Source organism: Pelodiscus sinensis, chromosome 26 (genome assembly GCF_052426305.1).
Source record: "Pelodiscus sinensis isolate ZL-2025 chromosome 26, ASM5242630v1, whole genome shotgun sequence".
NCBI lineage: Eukaryota > Metazoa > Chordata > Testudines > Trionychidae > Pelodiscus > Pelodiscus sinensis.
The window spans coordinates 3924741-3947768 of record NC_143077.1 but is presented as its reverse complement, the minus strand read 5'-3'; the positions used below and the strand labels follow the sequence as shown (position 1 = coordinate 3947768).

The 23028-nt window shown below is 56.8% G+C and overlaps 1 protein-coding gene across 11 annotated transcripts in view; it reads left to right on the top strand.

The window, feature by feature from the left end:
* Positions 1 to 4545: 4545 nt before the first annotated feature.
* The window catches only part of MACF1 (microtubule actin crosslinking factor 1), a 299184-nt gene continuing 280701 nt past the window's right edge, over positions 4546 to 23028 (top strand). For 10 of the 11 annotated variants that reach the window (XM_075908729.2, XM_075908727.2, XM_075908730.2 and 7 more), the window contains exon 1: positions 4546 to 4780. In XM_075908729.2, coding sequence (XP_075764844.2) covers positions 4561 to 4780 — 220 coding nt within the window. In that variant the 5' untranslated portion in view covers positions 4546 to 4560. Of the gene's footprint in view, positions 4781 to 19912; positions 20115 to 23028 lie in introns of those variants that run through there. The other variant, XM_075908718.2, reaches the window with a different exon arrangement.

Sequence of the window (23028 nt, the reverse complement as noted above, 5' to 3'; positions counted from 1 at the left end):
CATGCCCCTTTTACTGGCAGACCAGAATCAATGGAGACCTGCAGGTAATATAATCGCCCCCTTCCCCCACTGGCTTGATTTAAATGAATATTTCACTTTTGAAATATAAGTGTGCAAAGGGGTGCTGGCCAATGTGCCCTTTCTCCTCCCCCATCCATGTGTGGAATACATTTTGTTCTGTGCACCAAGGCATGTGCAGATGTGCACCACCAGTAGAAACACACACTGCTGGCTGTGAGCACTTTGCTAATCAGCTGGGCAGCATTTGAATCTCTCCTGGATGGCCACCCAAGCACTCAGTTTACAGGGAACCCTGGTGGCTGGCTGGCTAGGGAATTTGATTACAGGGGATGAATGGAAGGGAGGGTTTACATGGCCAGAGAGATCCAGGTGGCGAGGAGAATGCAGTGGGTGAATTAGGGGTGTGGATCAGCAGGGTTGGGTGCATAGAGAAAGGGAGGTGGTTGGAATGGGTGAACAGAGGAAGGAGGGAGGGAAATAACTTGAGGTGGACAATGGAGGGGATGGAGGAATGGTCAGTGAAAATGGATGAGTGGGGTGGGGGGGTTGGTGGATCAAGGTAGGTGACTCATGCTGAGTCAGACCAAAGGTCCATCTAGACTGACAGCGGCCAATGTCAGGTGCCCCAGAGGGAGTGAACAGAACAGGGAATCATTGAGAGATCCCTCCCCTGTCACCCATTCCCAGCTTCTGACAAAGGCTGGGGACACCCTCCTTGCCCATCCTGGCTAATAGCCATTGATGGACCTATCTTCCATGAATTTATTGAGCTCTTTTTTGAACCCTGTTAAAGTCCTGGTCTTCACAGCCTCCTCTGGCGAGGAGTTCCACAGGTTGATGGTGCATTGCATGAAGAAATGCTGCCTTTTGTTTGTATTACTGGCTATTCATTTCATTTGGTGACCCCTAGTTCTTGAGGAGTAAATAATGATTCCTCATTTGCTTTCTCCAGCCCAGTCATGGTTTTATAGACCTCTATCATATCCCCCTTTAGTCTCCTCTTTTCCATGTTGAACAGCCCGTTTTTTTAGCTCTCCTCATACAGAAGCTGTTCCATACCTCTAATCATTTTTGTTGCCCTTCTCTGAACCCTTTCCAATTCCAGTAACTCTTTTTTGAAACAGGGTTACCACAGTATGCAGTATTCAAGTTGTGTGTGTACCCTGGACAGTATATGGGGGGGATGGTGACTAAATGGGGGGATGGAGGTAGATGAATGGAGTAGGACAAGGCTGGTTGAATGGGGGGATGGGGGTGATGAATGAAGGATTGTGTGTGGAGGTGAATGAATGGGGTGAGGGTGACGGTGGATGAATGGAGGGGTGGGGTGGAGGTGGATGAGGGGGATGGTGGTTGAATGGGGGGTTGGCGGGTGATTATAGATGAATGAGGGAGTGGAGGTAGATGAATGGGGGACAGCGAGTGGAGGGGAGTGAACAGAGTGGGGGTAAAGGTGGAGAAGAATGAATGAGGGGAATGGTGGCTGAATGGGGTGATGGTGGGTAGAGGTGGATGAATGGGGTGGGGTGATGATGTATGAATGGGGGTGGAAGAGGATGAATGAAGAGGATGGTGGCTGAATGGGGGATGGGGTGGAGGGTGATGATGGATGAATGAGGGAGTGGAGGGGGATGGATGGGGGATGAGTTGGGGACTGTGGGTGGAGGGGGATGGAGTGGGGGTAACGGTGGAGAAGAACCAATGAGGGGAATGGTGGTTTAATGGGGTGAGGGTGAGCGGAGGTGGATGAATGGGGGGATGGTGGAGGAGGATGAAGGAGGTTGGCTGGATGGGGGGATGAATGGAGGAGGTGGCTGGTACATGCCTGAAGGAAGGGGACAGCAGGAGGCAGCTTGCCCTGGAGGGAGCGCTGGCTCCTGCCGGTAACCCAGAAATCTCGGCCCAGGGGATAGGGGGCGAGACAGCTGCAGGACCCTCAGGGAGGCCGCGTGCGCTATTCCCTGCCCGGTGGGTGCGGACCCTGCCTGCCCCATGGGCACGGGGCGAAGCGGATCGCGTCCTTTTGCACCAGGCTACACTGCGGGGGGGGACCCCGCTTCTCGAGCGCCCTGCAAAGAGCCATTGGAGAGGTGCCGCCCCCCATTTCGGGCTGTGGGGCATCGGCTCCTCGGGGTCCCCAGGACAAGGAAGGAGGCTGCGGGGGGCAGCCCCGGGGGAGTGGAGGGAGCGCTCCGTGCCAGGCTGCCGGGCGCCCCCCGCTCCGTGCATTGGCTCCCGGGCGGGGCGGGCCGTGTAGGGGGAGGCGTCTGCGCTCGCAGCGCGGAGCGGCGCTGGGCTGCACAGCTCGGAGGCTGCTGTTCCGCGGGGGGATTTGCCGTCCCCAGCCTGGCCGTGCAGCGCCCCGCAGCCAGCCCTCGCCGGGCCCGGGGTAAGTCCTGCGCGCCGGGGCGCGGGCGGGGCGCCTGGCGGATGCTCGGCGCAGCTGGGCACCGCGGGCGGCCCCTCCCCGTGGCCGGGCTCTGTCCTTCGCCGCCGGGAAGGGGGGCATCGCTGGCCGGTCCTGGGCACCTGGATTTGGGATTGGGGAGGAGGCCGGGGGGGGGGGGGAAGGGTGGGAACGGGTAGGGGTGGCGTGGGGGGGGGGGACTTTCTGCGGGAGCCGCCTGGCCCGGTCTGCGCCGAGCATGCACCGAAAGCGATGCAATCCCTGCACCTCCCTCCGCGCCTTGCACCTGCTGCACCGCCCCAAGAAATCCCCTTCATTGTGGCGCCCCCGGCCCCTCCCGGGAAAGCAGCCTCGTCCCCCCCGGCCAGGGCGCTCTGCTTCCCGGCCGCCCCAGGTGTGGGTGTTCCCAGGAAAGCGAGCAGAAGGGACATTTTCCCCCGCGCCGCTGAGCCTGGCAGATGCGGGCGGCCGCCTGCTTCGGCGGAGAAACAGCGATTCTTGCGCGGCTTCTCCCGGGGAGGTGAATGACTCAGGGGCCTTATTTATCGCTCCCGACCCCCCCTCTTTGTTTCTGGTTTGCTGCTGACACGCGAGCGCTACGAGGCCGGTTCTCCACGGAGGCAGCTTCTCCTCCATTACAGACTGTGGGAGTCCTGCCCATCCTTGCCCGGGGAGCTGGAGAATAAAACCGGAGCTATTCGCAAGATGCCTCCTTGCCCAGCGCTGCTTTGCTGTCTGAGGCACCCTGGCTCCGGGCTCCGGATCGCCAGCCTCTCCCGGTGGATTTTACCGCTGCTCCCGCTGTGGAGAAGATCAGGGACAACCCCCAGTTCCGGGTGGTTTCGCTTTTGAGACGTTTTATGATCAGATTTTTTTCCTTTTAAATCCGAGTTTTCTTTGTTGAACTGAGCAAGGAGCGTAGGGCCCCAGCGAGACCAGCTTCTGCTCTGGTGGCCAAGACAAGAGGATGCTATTGTGCTTTCCTAGCCACAGCCCTGGCGTGAAGTCATCCTGTGTCAGAAAATGGGAAACTGAGGCAGGGGGTGTGGCAGGCCCTGGTGGGAGAAAGATCACAAAGCTGAGGTTCTAGTTGGCACTGGCAGGCCGCTGTGGGGAGGAAGCTCACAGCTTCTAGGGGGAAGGCCATAGGCCAGGAGTGCTAGGAGGCCTTGGCAGGGCACTGTGGGGAGGAAGCTCACAGCTTCTGGGAGGCAGTTCATAGGCCAGGAATCCTAGCTGGCGCTTACAGGACACTGTTCTGGGTATGTTTAAACTGCAGCAAGGGAGATTTAGGTTGGACATTGTGGAAAAATTCCTCACTGTCAGGGTGGTTAAACACTGGAATAAATTGCCTGGGGGGGTTGTGGACTCCCCATCTCTGGAGAGATTTAAGAGCAGGTTGGACAGACACCTGTCAGGGATGATCTAGACGGTGCTTGGTCCTGCCGGGAGGGCAGGGGACTGGACTCGATGGCCGTTCGGGGTCCCTTCCAGTCCTGGTGTTCAGTGATCATGCTCACCCAGGGATTGGTCTGCGTGGTGCTTCAGGCCCTGCTGCGAGGCAGGTCACACTGTGGCAGGCTGTACTCGGCACTGCTGCGAGGAAGCTCCCGCTGCTGGAATTCTGGCTGTTCTCAACAGGTGTCTGCTTTGAGGGAGTCTGGACATTGTCTGGGCAGCCGTGCCAGCCTCCTAGTGGCTGTGCTCCGGCCTGGCCTGGGGGCGGGGATGGCTCCATGCTCGTACAGCTCTTGGTGCCGTGAGAGCTGAGGAAGGGTGCGGGACTGACAGGCGGAAGGGCCGTTCAGGCCCAGAACAGACACATCACATGCAATAGCAGCATCCGCGTCCACCTGCCTTAAACCTGCCCCAGAATGACACCCCTCGGGGTTCCTCGCCCAGTCCAGCGGCTGGGCTCTGCTGCTAAGCCTGCCACCGCACACGCCACGTCCCTGGGGACCCCGAGAGAGCACCCGCCCGCTCGTTTCGCATAGGCCGCCCATACGGCGGGGTTGGACAGGGAAGGATCCCTGCTGCGATGCGAACTGTCCGGGGGGTTGCTGGGATCATCCCCTGCACCTGAGCTTCATGTGCCATTGTCCCCATCTACAGATCCCTGTCACCCGTGGGCCATGTCTTCCTCCGACGAAGAGACCCTCAGCGAGCGGTCGTGCCGGAGCGAGCGGTCGTGCCGGAGCGAGCGGTCCTACCGGAGCGAGAGGTCGGGGAGCCTGTCTCCTTGCCCCCCGGGGGACACCCTACCCTGGAATTTACCCCTGCACGAGCAGAAGAAGCGGAAGAGCCAGGATTCGGTGCTGGACCCAGCGGAGAGAGCTGTGGTCAGAGTAGCGGGTAAGGAACGTGCTGGGCCCAAGGACTAAGCCGGGGCTCTGCTTTTCCCTTTGGAAGTCTCCCCTGCAGCTCGGCATGAGGCCACCGGCCTTCTCTGCAAGGTCAGCCGGGCTGTCTCTGGAGCTCCTCCGTGCCCCTCCTTGTGTCAGCCCAAAACGGCCGCTTAAGAGCCCCCCCCGAGGACCGATCACGCCTCTGTGTAGGGCTCCAAGTCTCCCGCAAGCCCTGGGCGTGTCGGACCCAGACCCGGGAGTGTGCTGCCCCTGGGGCATGGCCCCGTCGCCTGAACGAAAGGCCGTGAGCCGTGGGAGATGCACGTGGCCCATGCTGGTGATCTCACGTGCAGAGAAGGCCGCGGTCTCTTGAGCCTGTCTGCTCGGGAGGAAATGGGATCTGTAAATCCCACTGTGCGGGGCCAACAGCAATGAGGCCAAGCTGTAGACAGGCCTCTGGCAGCGTTACCGCTGGGGGGGGGGGGGGCAGTGTGGCCTTGTGGTTAGAACACTCGCTTGGGACTCAGGATACTCCAGTTCTATTCCTGTTTGTACCACTGCCCAGTGCTGAGACACAGCGGCCTCTAGAGCGGGGGGCAGAGCAGAGCAGCTGTTCCCTGCGCTGCTGCAGTTGGATGTTGGGAAGGCCAACAGGGCTCAAAAAGAGCTGGATTCATTCCTGGAGCCTGGGTCCATCAATGGCGATTGGGCAGGGAGGGTATCCCCGGCCTGCTTGCTGGGAGCGGGCGACAGGGAGGGATCACTTGATGGTTCCCTGTTCTGTTTGTTCCCTCTGGGGCGCCTGGCATTGGCTGCGGTGGGCAGACAGGAGACCAGCCTAGACGGCCCTTTGGTCGGGCTCCCTCTGGCCGCTCTGCGCTGTCAATCATGGGCTACAAAACCAGCATAGATGATTCAGCAGGAAACGAGCCTGAGTCCTTCCCTTCCCCCCCATTCTGCCCCTGCTGGAACATCTCCCCAGGGAGTCCCGTGTCCCATGGTTTGCCAGTGGAGACGCAGCCTCAGCTCTGTGCTGCGAGAGGGCTCAAGCCGTCTGCCATGGAGATGCTGACGGTCCTGGAATGGAACAGGCCTTGAGCCCGGAGTCTGGTGATGTGATGAAAAGAACAGGACAGGCAGGAAAAAAATGTTTCTTGGGACAAGTGTCGTCCCCCCCTCCCCCCGCATTCCTCATGCTTTGCACAGTCTGCGCCGTCTGCCATGAGCCGGGCTTGCTTGGCCATTCCAAAGCCGCACGTGACGCCAAGTGCCCAGCCTCTGAGATGCAGCATCGTGGCGTCGTGAGAATTGGCCTGCTGAGTGGCGGGGGGCGGGGTGTCCAGGCGGGGGGGGGAAGGGCGGCTTTGGTGTCTTGCTTCCCGGACTGGCGATGTTCCAGGCGGAGCCATTCGCACTGGAGGAATCGAAACCTTGTGGTGGGTCTGGGCGGCACCCTGCCTTGGAGCAGTGGTTGAGTCTCCCCGCCCATCCGTGCGGGCTGGGGCCTAGACGGCTGGCAGTCTGAGGGTGGGGCTGCCGTGGCTTTCCGGCCGGCCGGTTCTCTCTGGGCAGGGCTGGTTGCTGGTTTCTTTGTGGCCTTTTGACTGGATGTTTAACGGGTGGCAGGGAACCTGGAGCATTTCTCTTCCGTTAAATCCTAAGAACGGCTCCTTGCGGGAGGAGCTCCCCAGCCAGCGCCCGGACTCCGGGGAGGGATTTGTGGCTCAGAAGGTTTCCAGTCTGATTCCCTCGTAGCTCTGGCTGTGATCCACTGGCTCCTTTCACATCCCCAGGGCCAGCGTGTTCCCGGGAGCCGCGGTGGGCCACTGCTCACCCAGGCACTGCCTCCGGCAGAGCCTGCTGCTGATCTTGTGTCACCCAGACGCTGTCCAGTGCATTTAAGCCAATGCCTGAATTTCTGGACCTCGTTCCGACCCATGTCCTAGATCTGGGGGGAGACGCTGGTAGGCTCATGAGTCATGTGAAGTGTCAGGGTGAGGGGTGACCCAGTATGGGGGTAAGCTTTACGTTTTCTTTTCAAGGTGTTTGTGGGGGACTCTGCTTCACTCCTGGCTGGAGGATTAAGCCCCTGGCCTGCTGCAGCTGGCATTTGAGAGGGAGCCCCCGGCCCGGGTTTTCTCAGGGCAGCTGCAGGAGGGAGGCAGCCCAGCTGCTGGAGAAGTTAACCCTTCAGCAGCCATGGGGCAGATGGAAGCAGCACTTGCCAGGCCAGGAGGGGAGTGAATAGGGGCAGGACCAAGCTCCCCACCAGAGTTCCCTGTAAGCTGGGTGCTTGGGCGGCCACCCAGGAGAGAGTCAGATGCTGCCCAGCTGGTTGGCAGAGCCCCCACAGCTGGCAGCCTGTGTTCCTATGGGTGGTGCACATCTGTACATGCCTTTGTGCACATAACAAAAATGTCTTCCGCACATGGGTGGAAAATATGAGAGGAAGCATTGTTCCCCGCCCCAAAAGCTAACAATAATGAGGGCTGAATGGACTCCTGCGAAATGCCTGCCCCCATCTTGCATTCCTGCAAAAAGGGAGGCAGAGGGGGGCAGGGATATAGGCCTTTTCCAGATAGCTGCCTGCCCGTGTGTGTGTGTCGGGGTAAAAAAATCGGCTCCGCCCCAAGCTGTGCGGTTGCATTGCCTGCAAAAGAATAAATAAAAAGGTTGCTAGAGCCTTTGGTTTCCCATCCCCTCCCTCCAGCCAGCCCTAGTGGGGTGCGGAGCCTGGGACAGCACCCCCTACCACAAGCCCTGCCCCCGCTTTGTCCCACTGCTCTCCTTATTGACTGAGACAAAATGCCCTGACCGGAAGGAAATGTTGTGTAGGGCACAAATGCGACATTTTCTTGTAAAGGAAAATTTCATCTAGAAATGAAAGTTTGATTTTTTTTTCTCAATGCGATTTCCCAAAAATGAGAGAGAGAGAAAAAAAAAATCACATTGATGGGAAAAGTCACGCCTCTCCGTTCCCTGCCGAGGGAAACCTCCTAATTTTCACCAGTGGCCCCTGGGGCTCCTACAACGCGAATAATAAACCATGACAAGAAACAGCCCCCGCAAGACGGGAAAAATGAGTCCCCTCTGGTCTGGGGAGCAGGATGTAGCTGTCACTCGGGAAATAGCCCACTGCCGCTTGGCAAGCTGTTTATGGAGGAGTTTGTCATTGTGGTTGCAAGTGCTGGGGTAGGGGGTCCTCGGGCAGGAGGACCCAGCGGATTACGACGACAGTTTTTAAAACTGGTCTGCCTGGCAATGGAGCACGGGTTCGGGGAACCGCTGGCCTACAGGCGCTGGGCCGTGGCGGCTGGACTCTGAAAATGGCAGGAGGGGAGGATGCCAAGTGTGGCTCTGATTCTGGGCTGTGCCCCAGCGCCGCTCACGATCGGACTTTCTCCCGCACCACCCTCCTGATCCGCGGTTCCCTACAGTGGGAACTAACACTTGGTCTTGCAGGGCCCCAATCCCCTCCTGCAGCGGGGAGCTAAGGGGTGCACTGATTTGGGTCCTGGCTGATGAGATGGGCCATTGCCCCAGATGAGAGCCAGCTCAGATCTTCCCTTTCATTCTGTCATGCCAGGGGCTGTCGTGACGCTGGGTAGATCCAGCCGGTGATGAAAGGGACGGGATTGTCATAGACTCTGCTTTTGTGCACATTCCACGGTAAAAATAACTTGTGAGTAGCAGCTCAGGCCGCTCTCAGCAGGGAAGAAGGAGGAGGAAGCAGTTGCGTGTCACTGGATTTGAAAATGTGCTGAAATATTGATATGGGCTTTACATTATTCATGGGGATCTTGGCTGGAGGCTGCACTGAAGCATGCGGGGAGGTGACCTCCTTAGCATCCTGGGATGGGTACCAATTTGGAACTGTGCCAGCGCCTGGCTTTCCAATCCGGCCACAGTCGAGAGCATGAGGTGGGGCAGAGTCCAGAGAAAGTTTGGAAAAGGAGGCGCAGTGAGAACAGCTCCGGGGGGAGCTGAGGCCATGATACTGCCGGTCGTGAGAGAATCCTGCCTTTCTTTCACAAGGAGCTCACAGGTGCCAGGGGGCAGCTCTGTCCTTGTCTGCCCCCGTCCATGCCTGGGATCCCTGGAGCGAGGAGGGGGAGGTGACCCAGCTCCCCGAACTGCAGAACTCCCCCTGCTCGGGGGTGGATTCCAGTCCTGCAGTCTGGCTACAGTGGCTTTCCCGCCTCGCCGTCTTACAGCTGTGGTGTGTCATGGGAAGGGAGCAGAGTTGTCCTGGATCAAAAACTGGCGCCTGTGGATTTCGCAGGCGACCTCAGTGGGGAGTGAATGAGTGTCTGGGCCAAATGATTCCTACGTTCTTATGTTATGTCCTGGGTTCAGTGACAACCCCTGTTGCTAGGTGTGTCCTCGTGCCTCCTGCCTCCACCCTCTTTCTCCTCCCCTCGCCCACTGCCTCCCCCACCTTGGTCCTCTCCCTTGTCCCTGTTAGGCCCACTGGGGATTAGGAAGATCCAGCCCTGAGCCTGCCCCACATCTGAGGGGCGGGACTCACTCTCCCAGCCAGCTGCCTCTGGGGTATCACGTCTCCACCAGCAGGAGGAGCCAGGTTCTCTTTGCAGCTGTTCCCCCAGACTTGCCGCCCTTCGGTGCATGGCTGGCTCGGTGCGGTGAACCCAGCTGGAAAAGGGAGACTCAGCTCTTGGGGGGCACCGGGAGGGCGGATTCCTCGCTCGTCACCGAGCCCTGGGACAGCAGACGTGGGAGCTGCACAGAGTATTATTAGCAGGTGCTGGCTCTCGCGCAGGCGAGGGGGTGGACCCCCCCCGGGGGGAGGCTCTGCACTGAGAGTTGATGCCTCTCTAAAAGACGCACCGAATAATCAGTCGGGGGCTGTGCACAAGTGAAAAACCAAATCAGCCCTCACTGAGGCCCCCAGCTGAGGAGAAAGATGCGCCCTGCATTCCCTCCGCCAGAGCCTGGGGGCCAGCCCAGTCGACTCTGTGTGCACCAGCCAGATTTATCTGGCACTGCTCGGGGCCTTCATTTGAATAAGTTTTGTTTTTCTTCAGTGAAACCATTGCTCTGGGGTGGGGCTGAGGAGGAGGGGTTCCGGATGCAGGCTGGCCCGGGGAGGGAGGACAACCCCAGCCCTCTCCTACCTCAGTAGCTTGGGGCCAGGTGAGAAGCGCCTCTCTGTGGCCACTGCAGCTCCAGTGGACACAACTGGACAGACAGACTCTCTCAGATATATAGTAGAGAGCTGTCCCTTTCCCCACCCCTGACTACTACTGGCCCAATGGGTTTATAGCTGTCCTGGTCCCCATCTCTGGCCCCTTGCTGCCCCCCTGTGGTCATTCTAGAGTATAACTGTCCCTTCTACCAGCCACCTCCCTTTCCATGTTATGAGAAACATCCAGTTCCAGACACAGCCCATTGTCCTGGCACGACCCAACCCTGTCCTTGCTGTAAGAGGAGAAGAGGAAGCTGCGTACCAGATGTGGCGGTCCCAGCGCTTATCGTTTAGGAGGAGTTTTTGGACAAACAGGCTTACAGATGGATGGAGAGTCAGACGCGCAAACTGTCCCAAATAGATCGTCAATTTAGACGACGTGGAACAGCTCCCCGAGGAGAGACTGGCACAGACCCATCCTGTTACAGCCAACAACCTGGTGGCTGGGACACGCACCCGAGTCCAAGTCTCTGCTCTACATCAGGCAAAGTCAGGATTTTAATCTGGATCTCCCAGCTCCCAGGTGCTGGCCCCAAACACCTGGGAATGGGATGGGGAGTCTCACCCCATGTTTTTGGCAAGAAAGGGCTGACTCGGCTGAGGCAACTGCCTCCGGAAAGTACGAATTCCAGCTGGTGGAAGGTGCGATCTTTGCCGGTCAGCCAGGATCCTACGTCCCAGGACTGGGAGTGGGGGGGCCTAGCGACCTTTCTGAGTCTGAGTCCCAGTTCTTGTCCCTTGTCTTCTGCTTTTCCTTCCTGGCTAGCTTCAATGGCTCCCCATTCAGCTTGCCAGTTTCTGGGAGCACCTTTGTTAGCTGCCTACCTCTCCCCATGCATTGTATGGGGAATCTGGGGACCTGTACAATGACGGGGCCTGAGCTAGCTGTTAAGAAAAAGATTTTTGGAGCCATCGTGGCTAAGTTCCCTAAAAATATCCGCTCAAGGGGAAGCAGCAGTCAAAAAGCAAACAAAATGTTAGGAACCACTGGAAAGGGGACAGATAAGAAGCCACAAAAGACCATAATGCCCTCATATCCGCCCATGGGATGCCCCATCTCAAAAAGAGCTATTCGAGTTGGAAAAGAGGCAGAAAAGGGCGATAAAAATGACCAGGGAGCTGGAAGAGCTTCCAGACAAGGAGAGATTAAAAAGATCAGGGGTGTTCCTCTTAGAAAAGAGACCCTTAAAGGGGAATACGCAAGGGGTCTATAAAATCGCGAGTGGTTTGGAGAAAGTGAATAAGGAAATGTTATTTACCCCTCCCCATCACATAAGGACTAGTGGTGACCCAATGAAATTAATAGGCAGCAGGTTTAAAACAAACATGAGGCAGTAATTCTTCATACACCGCGCAGTTAACTCATGGAACTCCTTGCTGAGGGATGTTGCGAAGGCCACAGGTATATCAGGTTTCAAAAAAGAATTAGATACGTTAATGGAAGATAGGTCCATCAATGGCTGCTAGCCAAGATGGTCAGGGTTGCAATTTAATGCTCCAGGTGTCCCTAAACCTCCAACAGCCCGAAGCTGGGATTGGATGAGAAGGGAGGGATCACTCGATAAATTGCCCTGGTCTGTTAATTCTCTCTGAAGCACCTGGTGCTGGCCACTGTCTGAGAGATGGACCACAGGTCTGACCCACTAAGGCCATTCTTCTGTTCATGCTCTGGAAGCAGGATTCCATGAGGTGGCAGGGGCACCTAGGAGTTACTGCTGAGCCTGGCACGACCAAAGCACGTTTGTGAATCTAGCCCAGAGAGCAGAATGTAAACCAATAGTGGCGCAAAGGGAGCGGGCCTGGGATGGAGGAAACGAGTCCTAAAGACAAACAAGGGCAGCCGTCGGGCAGGTCCGCGAGAGGCATAGCCGGCATTTTCCAAGGGTCCACGTTTCAGCCGTATTCACTGTTACATTTGGGATCTCTAGTCATGCCAAAGTTCAGTTTTAATCTCTCCGAGCGGCTGGATTGAAGCTGGTCGAATACATTCACCCGCCGAAGCACAAGTAACGGGGTCGTTAACACGCAGTAAAGGAACTGGTTGGAATGCAAGTCTCAGGGTAGTGCCCATGGGCAGAGGGTGCAGTACCAGCTGGGGTAGGCAAGCCCCAGTTCTGCCAATTCCACCTGAGACCCCGCCCCTAGAGCCAAGCCCCGCCCACCCCACCCCACCCCAATCCTTCCTGGCCTCCTGGAGGGCTGGGGTTGCTGTGCTGCAGCCCTCCCCGGTAGCCAGGGTGCAGGGCTACTGCCCCACTGCCCCGGCCCTCTCCAGCAGCCAGGGGAACTGGGCTGCTGCAGCGAGGCATGTAGGCTGTGCCTCCCCTTGCTTGTATTACCAGCCGCCCATGCTCGCGGGTGTCTGAACAAACCTGATTGCTCTGTGCTGGTTGATGAGATGCAAACTCTGCCCAGCATTAGGGAACGGCAGCTTCTGAACAGCTGCAAGATGCCGGAGGTGGAATTAAAAAAAAAAAAAAATGTGGTGAGCCAAGCTGTGTCAGTGCCTTGGGATTGTGGTTTGAATTCCGTTGGTCTATAAACCTCTGTCCACACACACCTCTCACGTCAGTGCTCGCGTTCCGATGGGAACCATGCAGCAGATCTAGCCTGGTATTAAGGGACAGACGGTCCTTCCTGTCCCTGGCAGGGAGTGGCTGGGCAGGGTGAAACGAACCAGCTTTCCAGGGAGAGAATTCGTAGGAGAAGCGCCGATATTTCTTGTCTCTGCAGCCAGAGGCGCAGGATTAAAGGACGATGCGGTGGGGGCGGGGGAGGTGTTACTTTGCTTGTCGTGGACGGTTGTCTTATTTCATTACTCAGTGGGCATACAAGTGGGTCAGGGCATGTCTAGGCTACAGCGTTATTTCGAAATAACTCGCCGTGACGACGCGTCGGGGAGCCCCCCGACCCTGCACCCCGTCTGCAGCAAGAGGAGACTCCGCCAGCCAGTAGCACAGAGGGGATTTATTGCTTCTGCGAGGTATAGCACAGCCCGGGTTTGATGTGAGCATCGAAGGGAGGGGGCAGGCAGCCTCAGACCCCTTGGGGTGGGGTCCACAGGCCCCTGAACCTCCAGTACTTAGCTTAGTCTCTTCTCTGTATGTTTTCCCAGCCAAGACCGCCCTTCTCCCCAAAACCACCCAACACACATCCCCCAAGTAGCCACACCCCTTCCTTTGTTTAGGTGAGAAGCCCTGGCCAGTCCTTGTTGGAGCTCAGCGCGACCCCCCGCTGGGCAGTGCTCACAGACACAGGCCAGTAGGGGTCACTCACAGCCCAAGCCTAGCGACCCGCGAGTGGACAGCACCCACTACATCACACTCACGGTATTTGGAAATTACAAGGCGAGCGTGCGCACAGCAAGCCCGTTACTTCGAAATTATTCCAAAATAACAGGCTTCTTATTCTGGAGTAATAAACGCTCAGTTCACGTGGAACTGGTGAAATAGCGGACGTGTGGACGCTTCACGGCTGCTGTTCCGAAATAGCTCCTCCTCAGGGCCATTCAAAGTAATTACTCCCCTGTGCCTCCTGGGGCTCTGAATCGAGGTAGTGTCCACATTAGGGGAGGCTGCCTCGGACTCGTCTCGAGGGTTTCCTGTAGAGTGGGCGTGCTATTTCCAAATAGTTATCTTGGGAGGTATTATTGGAAATAGCTTATTCCGAAATAAGCGCGTCGTCTAGACAGACCCTCAGGGTGTGTCTTGACTACATGGCTCCGTCGATGGAGCCATGTAGATGAGGCAGGACGACAAAGGGAAATGAAGCAGTGATTTAAATAATCGCCGCTTCATTTAAATCCAAATGGCCGCCGCGCTGTGCCGATCAGCTGTTTGTCAGCACAGCGCGGCAGTCTAGACGGGGATCTGCTGACCCAGAACCTTTTGTTGGTAGATCCTGTAAGCCTACAGGATCTGGCGACAAAAGGTTCTGGGGTTGGCAGATCCCCGTCTAGACTGCCGCGCTGTGCTGACAAACAGCTGATCGGATCGGCACAGCGCGGCGGCCATTTGGATTTAAATGAAGCGGTGATTGTTTAAATTGGCGCTTCATTTCCCTTTGTCGAGTAAGCTAATCTAGTCTAGATGTACCCTCAGAGTCTAGTTGCAAGGTCCAATGCATGAAGAGCTGTCTCATGCCATCATAATGCCCTGAATTTAAAACCTCCTTTCCTGAGGGAGACATGGCTAATACACGTCCCAGTGCGCACTCCCAGAATTGCTGCCCTGCGACCTTAGGCTATGTCTAGACTGCAGGCTTCTTTCGAAAGATCGCGTCTAGACTGCAGGCGGATCTTTCGATAGAGGAAATCCGCTTTTTCGAAAGAGAGCACCCAGCGAGTCTGGATGCTCTCTTTCAAAGACGGCCTCTTTACATTGAAGAACGCCTTCCTTCGAAAGAGGAACTTTCGAAGGAAGGCGTTCTTCCTCGTGAAACAAGGTTTACCGCCATCGAAAGAAAAGCCGCGTTCTTTCGAAATAATTTCGAAAGAACGCGGCTTGAGTCTGGACGCAGGGGAAGTTTTTTTGGGAAAAGGCTACTTTTCCCGAAAAAACCCCTGAGTCTGGACACGGCCTTAGAGCGTAACCCTCACTGTTTGCAGAATTCGGGATTTCCACCCTGAAAGGCCAAGAGGCTGCGCGTTTTGATAAGAAGGCTGCCCTGTCGCCAAGGGGTGTGGGCGCAAATAAATAAATACAGTTCTTAGTATGAATCTTCACGAGAGACGACTCGTGCCTGTCGATTAATATTTTTCAAGGAAAAGGCAGAAACCAGGGGAGTTGCTCGTAACAAAATCCATCCAGCTCGGCTAGAGCAGACACACCCCACTTCCTGTAAGGGATTCTGGGTAGCTTAGTCCCCACAGCCTGTGCTAATCATTGTCACGGGAGCAACCACTAGAGAGCAGATTTACTGCCTGCTGCACTCGAAGAATCTGAACAGGCAGAACGGCACCTTTCCTCTGCTTCTCCTCTCCGCCTTTGTTCTGGGGGAGCAATGGAGGATTTTGTCTCCCTGGCTAATGCAGATTAAGTTTTAGAAACCACTGGGGGGGAGGGACGGGGACTTGGCGATCAGACGGGCACAAACCTGGTCTGATGCACAAACCGAGGGCTGGGATCTCGTGGGTTCTTTTCGCAGCTCTCCCACTGACTTGCAGCGTGTCCGTGGGCGAGTCAGGTCCCTGTGCCGTGCCTCAGTTTCCCCACCTGCGAAGAGGCGTTGGCGGCGCCGATCTATGGGAGAGGGCTGGGCGAAGAGGGTATTTTCCAAAGTCAGACTGTGAAATAGGATTGTTGCTCCGGAGCTGACGAACAAGTGGCTGCTTTGGAGGTTTGGTTGCTGGGCCTAAACCGCTGTGAGCAGGGAGCGTGTTTGGGAACAGGGCAGAGATTACAGGGGACCCAGCTCTGCGAGGGAAGGATTAGGGGACTTGGAGACGCTCCCTATATGGCAAGCCCAGAAAGCAAAAGGAAACTGGCGGCTGCCTGGCTTAAAGAGCCACAGGGATTGGAGTGGAAGGAGGCTTTTCATGTTGCCATGGCAACCCAGATGGCTGAGAAACCATTCTTCTGGTTGCTATGGAGACAGAGCTCTTGCGCTGCAAATGTGGGTTGCCTGCCCCCATCCGGGTCACCCGGCCACAAGGTGTGCCTCTCGCCAACAGGCGGAGGGCCCGCTCTCACAGCCGCCAAAAACATCCACCGGGATTTTTCCAGCTCCCAGCTCTGGAGCAGGGTCTGGGGCCTGGAGAAACCGTCCCCTCCTGTCACCGTCCAGAGGGGCTTGGAAGGGACCGGAGGGATGGCAAATCTGACCAGGAGGAAAAAAGCCAGTCACAAGAAAGGGGGTTCGCTGAGCCAAGCCAGGCCAAGGGATGGAGCCCTGCCTGGTGGAAGGAATATGAGGGGCGGGGCCTCAGGCAGAAGGGGCGTGGCTACAGCTTGCCTCCCCCAGCTGGGCCGTCATCCACCACCCATGAAATCCATGGTGCCCAATGAAGGGACAGGGGAAGCTGTTGGTGCTCCTGCCCCAAAGAGCTTGCAGTGAAAGGATAAGACGACAGGCCACAGATGGAGACAGAAAGACAAAGGAAGGAGCGCAAGGAAACTGTGAAATAAACCAAGCTAGTTGTACAACGGATCTTAAGAAACGCATGCAGCGGATTGTACGGAGGGGTGTCTATGGTAGCATTGCTAGTCCTCTGTCCCTAAGGGGCTCATCTCATTCCATGCCCCGGATACTGCCTTGAACAAGCGATGTCAGTAAATTGCTTCAGACTCCTTGCTTGCAAGGCCAGATTGAACAATCGTGGGGGTCGGCTCTATGGCAATTGGGGCCCCATCTTCCTTGCCCTTGGGATGCGGGGAGGAAGGCCCGGGGCTGCTCCTGTCCCATGGGGTGGGGCTGATCTGGTTCCTTGTTTGGGCCTGTTGGTTCTGGCCACAGCATGGAGGCGTGACCCTCCTCCTGTGCTGCCCTGCCCGCCCCCTGGCCCCGAGTTGTTTTTGTCCTTTTGGGCGGTGGATCTGGGTTCCCCCCACTCCTTCCCCGGCAGCGACCTCCCCTGAGGCGGGGGTTCTGTGCAAGCGGACTCAGTGCACATTGGTTAATCCAGACCCGCTTGCTAGGGGGAAGAGGGATTTGATTGCACATTGGTTTGGCCAGGAGAGGAAGGGGTGTAAAATCCCACCTTTGGCTGTCCCATCAGAGCTGATCTTTCCAGGGGAGTGGCTGGGGGGGGGGGTGGAATCCTGAGTCTAGCTGCCTGGGTCAGTTTCATTTTCTATTGCAAGGAGTAGGAGGAAGGTCCTTTACTTACAGCGCAAAAACTGACGGGCACCAGGAAAGAGGGAATGAGGGCAGGAAGCGCCTCCGCGCTCGCTTTTGCCCTGGTTACCTTTCAGTGACAACCCTTCTGAATTGTCTGGCTGCCTCCCATAATCCCCAGTGACCTCTGAGGCTGGGAACCAGCTGCCTCTTCTCTGCATTCATTGGTCCTTATTCAGAGAGCAGGTGGTGGTGGAGTGAAGCTTAAAGTCTTGGGTGGGCTTCCTTGTATCACCCAATATTCCCCACTAGGTGCCGCTCGAGCTGCGTTTCCTTTTTCTTTCTCCACCTGCGGGGTTAGGCAGAGGGTGTGGGAAGACAGGCTCTGTGACAAGAAAAATCGGAGCCACCAGGAACTGAGAGAGCCTGGGATTTTTTTTTTGGGGGGAGGGGGGGAGGAAGGGTTGCTGCAGCGTGTTGCACTATTCTAATGGTGCTTCAGGGGGTAGCTGAGTTAGTCTGTACAGGATAAATGTAAAAAACAGCCAATGGTCTGGTAGCACTTGATAGACTAACAAAACATGGAGATGGGATTGTGAGCTTTTGTGGGCACAGCCCACTTCTTCAGATGGTAGTGGTGGGACAAAACCTCACTGGTGAATATGCAGGGCTTGCATCCATCATGTACCCTGGATTCACACCCCAGGCTGGTTTTTGATTTTGCAAAATCCAGACTGGACGGAGGAATTATTTCAGAATCTCTCCCAGTCCTGAAGTGGTTTTACAGAACCAGCCCCTCTGGCGCGTTTCCAATTGCTAGTGTGTACGCTCTTTGGTTACACAATAGCTGCCAAGGCTCAATGGTAAAGAATAGTATCAGCAACAAATCTGACCTCTACCCACCCATTTATCTTACCGAGGTGTTAATTTCAAAGTCTCCCTGGACCATTTAGATGCTAATGTTATTGTGACCAGGGCATCTACCAGACAAACACTCAGCTGGACTTAAAGCTCTTTTAAACTTGAAAATCCTTGATTGTATGTGGCTTGCTGTTCCTCCTCTCCTTATTTTCCCATGCTGGCTTCTTAGTCCACCAGCTATTCCAAACAGGACTTACCTGTCGCGCTGCCTATGTAATACAAAACCTCTCATAGTTTAATAGCTCAGGTATGATCCCATCTCCCAGATGTTCTGGGTTGATAAGGCATATAGGGTATGCTTAAAGATCACGTAGGAAACACCTAGAAGGGGGTGATGGGCAGCCTGCAGCTACATTTTCACAGCTGGCCTCTAAATTTCCCATGCCTCCGTTTTGGGCGGTGTAATTTGAGCACTATGGGACTGGTTTGTGAAGAGGGGCCGAGCTCTGATGTCTCCCATTGACTTCAGATGAACCTTTGGGTGCTTGGGACTCTTGAAAATTAGACCCAAATTATCTCTGTTTGGGAATCACCCAAAACTGAGGCCCCCAAACCCGTGGCCTCTTGTTAAAGTGTTATCCATGCCTTGTATCTTCTCTGCAGAGAGGGCCTAAGGCCTAGGGAGTTAAAGCCAGTTTGTTGCATGAAGTTTGCTAATGTTTAGGCATTCATGCCTGCTAATGTGCCATTATTAGCTTAATTTGCATATGCCTGCAAAACCAGCTTCAAGTTCCCTGTCTTGTCAAGGTTGAAATGCCATTTGAATGAGCCAGAGCTTTGGGGTGCAACATAGACCCAGAATCGTCATTTTTCTGTTTACTTCAGGTGGTTCCATCACCCTGAAAGTAAATTTGAAACAAAGAGGAGCAGCATCATTTCATGGAAAACTATTTATTTGGCAAGCACAGAAATTGTGGCCAGCACAGATAGGTCAGCAGGCCCCTACCACGAGGAGTTTGCAGGATGGGATTTGCATACGTGCTCTACTTTATACGTGCCCAGGGAGTAATTCCAGTGAAGTGGGTGGGAATATTGTCAAAATCCTGGCTCCGTTGCGGTTCTTTTGCTGTTCTGCTTAGCGCATGTGCAACGTGCACCAGGGGCACAGGGCCAAGAGTCGCACTGAATTTGGTCCACTGGTTGGCTCAGACCAGGAACAGACAGGGAGTGTGATGTGAATGCTGATCTTTGCTCCCCCCCGCCCCTTTGCCCTTGACTGCAGTGAAGCCAGATCTCACCCCTAGTGTGTAAAGTGAAGCGGCAGCATGTTTGTGTGTTTGTAGAATCTCTGAGCTGCAGGGATGAATTGTGCCCGGGCACAAGGGTTCATCTTGGATCCGACTGCAGGACCAGGCCTGTAAAAGGAGGGGAGGGAAACCGGCTAATCTGAACCCAAGCTCCTCTGAGGATCTTCAGCAGACAGAAACTCTGGTGACTCCAGGATCCTGCTCCTTGTTCTGTTCCAGCCACTGACCCTGAGGTTTCCACCAGGTACTCCTGGGCTCTGACCCTGATCCAGGATCTGCTTTTTTCTCCTTTCCTCTTCTCTCTGCTTCTGCATCCTGTTCTGGTGCATGCCTATGGCATCATTTCTCCTCACTGGGAGTCTGCTCACTCAAAACACTCCTCAATCTAGGCTGTGTTCTGTTCTTGTTTGTATGTGGCTGCAGTTTTTTCTCACCTCTGGTTCTGGGCTTGGTTCCAATCCTTACTTCATGACAGCAGCTGAATTCCGGTCCAGTTCTCTCTCCCTGAAACTCTCCACTAGGTTCAGGTTCTGATCCTTTTCTCTGACTTCACTTTCCTTTTAACAGCCCTTCAGTCTTGGACCGGCAACTTCCAGGCTCTGGTATTTCTCCTCTCCCAGATTCTGATCCGGATCTGGTGCCTCTCTCCTTTTTCTAGATTCCAGTCCGGATCTGGTGCCTCTCCCCTTTCCCTGGATTCCAGTCCGGATCTGGTGCTTCTCTCCTTACTCCGGATTCCGATCCGGATCTGGTGCGTCTCTCATTACTCCGGATTCCGATCCGGATCTGGTGCCTTTATCCGGGCTCTGGCGCAGCCCAGCCCCATTCCCAGTCCCGCCGCCCCCTCCCGCCTCTGGCCCGGCCTTGCCCCCGCAGTTCCCCGGCGTGCCGCGGGGTGTCGCCGCCTTCTGCGGCCGGGCCCAGCGGGGGCGGGCCGGGGGCTGGGGCCGGGCCGCTGCTGACAGCGGGAGGAGCCGCCGGTGCCGGGCGGGCGGAGGCAGGAGACGAGGCGGAAACAGGAGCCGCCGAGACCGGCCCTGGCGGCTGCAGCGCGGAGCCTGCCCCAGCCGCCCGCCCGCAGGCCCGGCAGGGCAGCGCCATGGCCGGCTACGTGCCCGGGCTGCTCCCGGCCAACCGCAGCCAGGAGAAGGAGTTCGTGCAGGCGTACGAGGATGTGCTGGAGCGGTACAAAGGTAGCGGGGGCGATGGAGCCGGGCAGAGGGGGCGCCCGGGGGGCGATGGAGCCGGGGAGGGGGGCGCCCGGGGAGCGATGGAGCCGGGCAGAGGGGGCGCCCGGGGGGCGATGGAGCCGGGGCGCCCGGGGGGCGATGGAGCCGGGGGACCCGGGGGGCGACGGAGCCGGGGGGGCGATGGAGCCGGGGAGGGGGGCGCCCGGGGGGCGATGGAGCCGGGGGGCCCCGGGGGCGATGGAGCCGGGGAGGGGGGCGCCCGGGGGGCGACGGAGCCGGGGCGCCCGGGGGGCGACGGAGCCGGGGGACCCGGGGGGCGACGGAGCCGGGGGGGCGATGGAGCCGGGGGACCCGGGCAGAGGGAGCCCGGGGGCCGAACAGCCGGGGTGGAGGGGCAGAAGGGGGCCCCAGGACAGAGGAGCCCGCCGAGCCCGGGGCCGGGGTGCAGCGGGCCTGGGGGTGCCCTCGGAGGGCCCCTGCGCGGTGCCCGGCTCTCACCCAGCCGCCCGGCCTGCTGCAGCCTTTGCCGGCGGCTCCCGCAGGCTGCCGGGACGCGGATCAATGCGGCTGCTCAGCCTGCCCCTTGCCCCGGGATGGGCCTGCCAGGGCGGGGAGGATCAATGGGGAAAAGGCTGGGGCGCGGGGGAGGGACGAGAGGAGCTGTCGCCCCTGCCTCCCTCAGGGACTCTACAATCCAGGGCTGTCCCCCCCCCCCCCTCACACCCCAGTGACGGGCCTTTAGGGGCAGCTCCCCTGGTTGGGTCCCTGCCTCCTTTTATTATTCAGCCCTGCACACTCGCTTGCATCTTGTGGGGGGGTGGCCGCCGGCCCCCGAGAGCTGCGTTTCTCCTGGCACCCCCTAGGTTGGGCGGGGGGGGGGGGTAGGGATGGCGGAAAGCCAGCGTCAGGCTTGTTGTGTGCCACGCTGGAAAGCCACACGCACTGTATGGGTGACCGTTATAAACAGGGTCTCACTTTGTGTGGCTCCCGCACTTTGTTTATTGGAGATAAGCTCTTGGATACAGCCCAGCAAAGAAGCTTCGCGGGGGGGGGGGGGGGCGGCGGTAACCCTAAATGGTTTCTGCCTTATCCAAAGGGGCTGTTAGGAAGGTAGCTTGGTGGGAAGGTTTCTGAAGAGGGGGGTGGTTCGCCCTCCCCGAGCGGTCGCTGGTCTGCGGAGGCTGATGTGAGGGGCTGTGGATTTCTGAGGCTGCCGTCTGCATCTTTTAGACAGCTGCTGGTGGTGGATGGCACCGTGAGTGTGCACTTTTGATGTAGATTGTTGGCCTCCTTGGCTTGTGTGAGCTTTTATTACCCCCCTTCTCCCTGCAGAGAGAGACTTGTCTGAGGGCCCAGATTTCTGTCCCACAGGGCTTCCAGCGCAGCGGTTTCTCTTTCGTAAGTTTCGCAGCCAATTCTCTTGAAAGGGGACCGTTGAGTCCAGAGGAGCCAGGCACTAACAGCGTACGCTTCCTTTTTCCTCTGCGGAGAGGGGGATTAGAATGGATTCTCCAGGCCTCCGATTCAAGGGGTGCCAATCAAAAATTCCAGAGGCGAGGACAACGCAGCTCCCGTGTCTGCGTTTCGCAGGGCTCGGGGAATACAAGCTTTGTACGGGCGGCGTCTGGGCGTGTCCTCCCAGCAAGGTGTTTAATAAGGGGCTCCCGTTGCGATACACGTGTTCCTTAATGAAGCCCGGCCACGGCAGAGAAGTACATGCCATAGGCTCTTGGGCAGAGAAACAGGCCTAGAGAGCGTGTTGGGTGTTGCAGGGAGCCGATCTGGGAGTAGAACCGCTTTCATGTGAATAAGCCCGGACCAGTTTGTACAGACTGTTGCGTTGCCCAGGAAAAGAGAAAATCCCAAGGCTACCCTTGCCTGCTCCAGTCTGACTCAGACCTACCAGGGAGGGTTGATTATCCAGGGATGGGCAAATGCTCACCCCACCTGGTTAGTTAGCTCACACCATCCAGCTGGAGATGGCTCTGGAGGGGGGGGGGGGTGTTTCCTGAGGACATCTGAGGCTTTCCTGGCAAAGGAGAAAGTCCTGCTGAGGCTCGTGGGATTGGTTCGCTGGCCAGCGAAAGCCCATTGCTACCTTGGCAGGGATTGTCAGGGCTGGAAAGGGATCAAATCCATTTGGGAATGATCCTGTTTACAATGCCTGTCTAAAGAAGGGAAATTCATGTTTACACTGAAAAATGGCCCTTTTCCAGCGTCTGAGGAAGTGGGTTTTCCTGGCGAAAGCTCACGATCCTTTGCCTTTGTTAGTCTCTAAAGTGCCACAGGACTGCGCGGCATTCAGGGGCTGGGGGAAGGAAAAGTTCAGGCTCTTATATTCTAACTGGATAGCCATAGAGCCTGCCCTGTTCTCTCTCTTCTTTCTCTTCACTCCCCTCAAGAACATAAGAGGGGCCAGATGGGGTCAGACCAAAGGTCCATCGAGACCAATGTCCTGTCTGCCGACAGTAGCCAATGCCAGGTGCCTACAGAAGAAATGAACAGAATCATCAAGTGATCCCTCCCTGTCAACCATTCACATCTTCTGACAAACAGAGGCTGGGGGCACCATCCTTGTCATTGATGGACTTATCCTCTACGAATGTATTTAGCTCTTTTTTGAGCCCTGTTAAAGTTCTGGCCTTTGCTACATCCTCTGGCGAGGAGTTCCACAGGTTGATTGTGCCTTGCGAGAAGCAGTACTTTCTTTTTGTTTGTTTTAAATCCGCTACCTGTTCATTTCAATGGGTGACCCCTAGTTCTAGTCCCCCCTTGGGTCACCCCCACACTGCCATAAACAATTCAGTGTCTTCTGTCCAGGACAAGTTTCTCACCAGCCCCTTCCTCCAGTGGAGAATTCTTGATGAAATGTGAATTGCGAGGGGGAATGATGGAAAGTGGCCGATTCCAGAGTGGG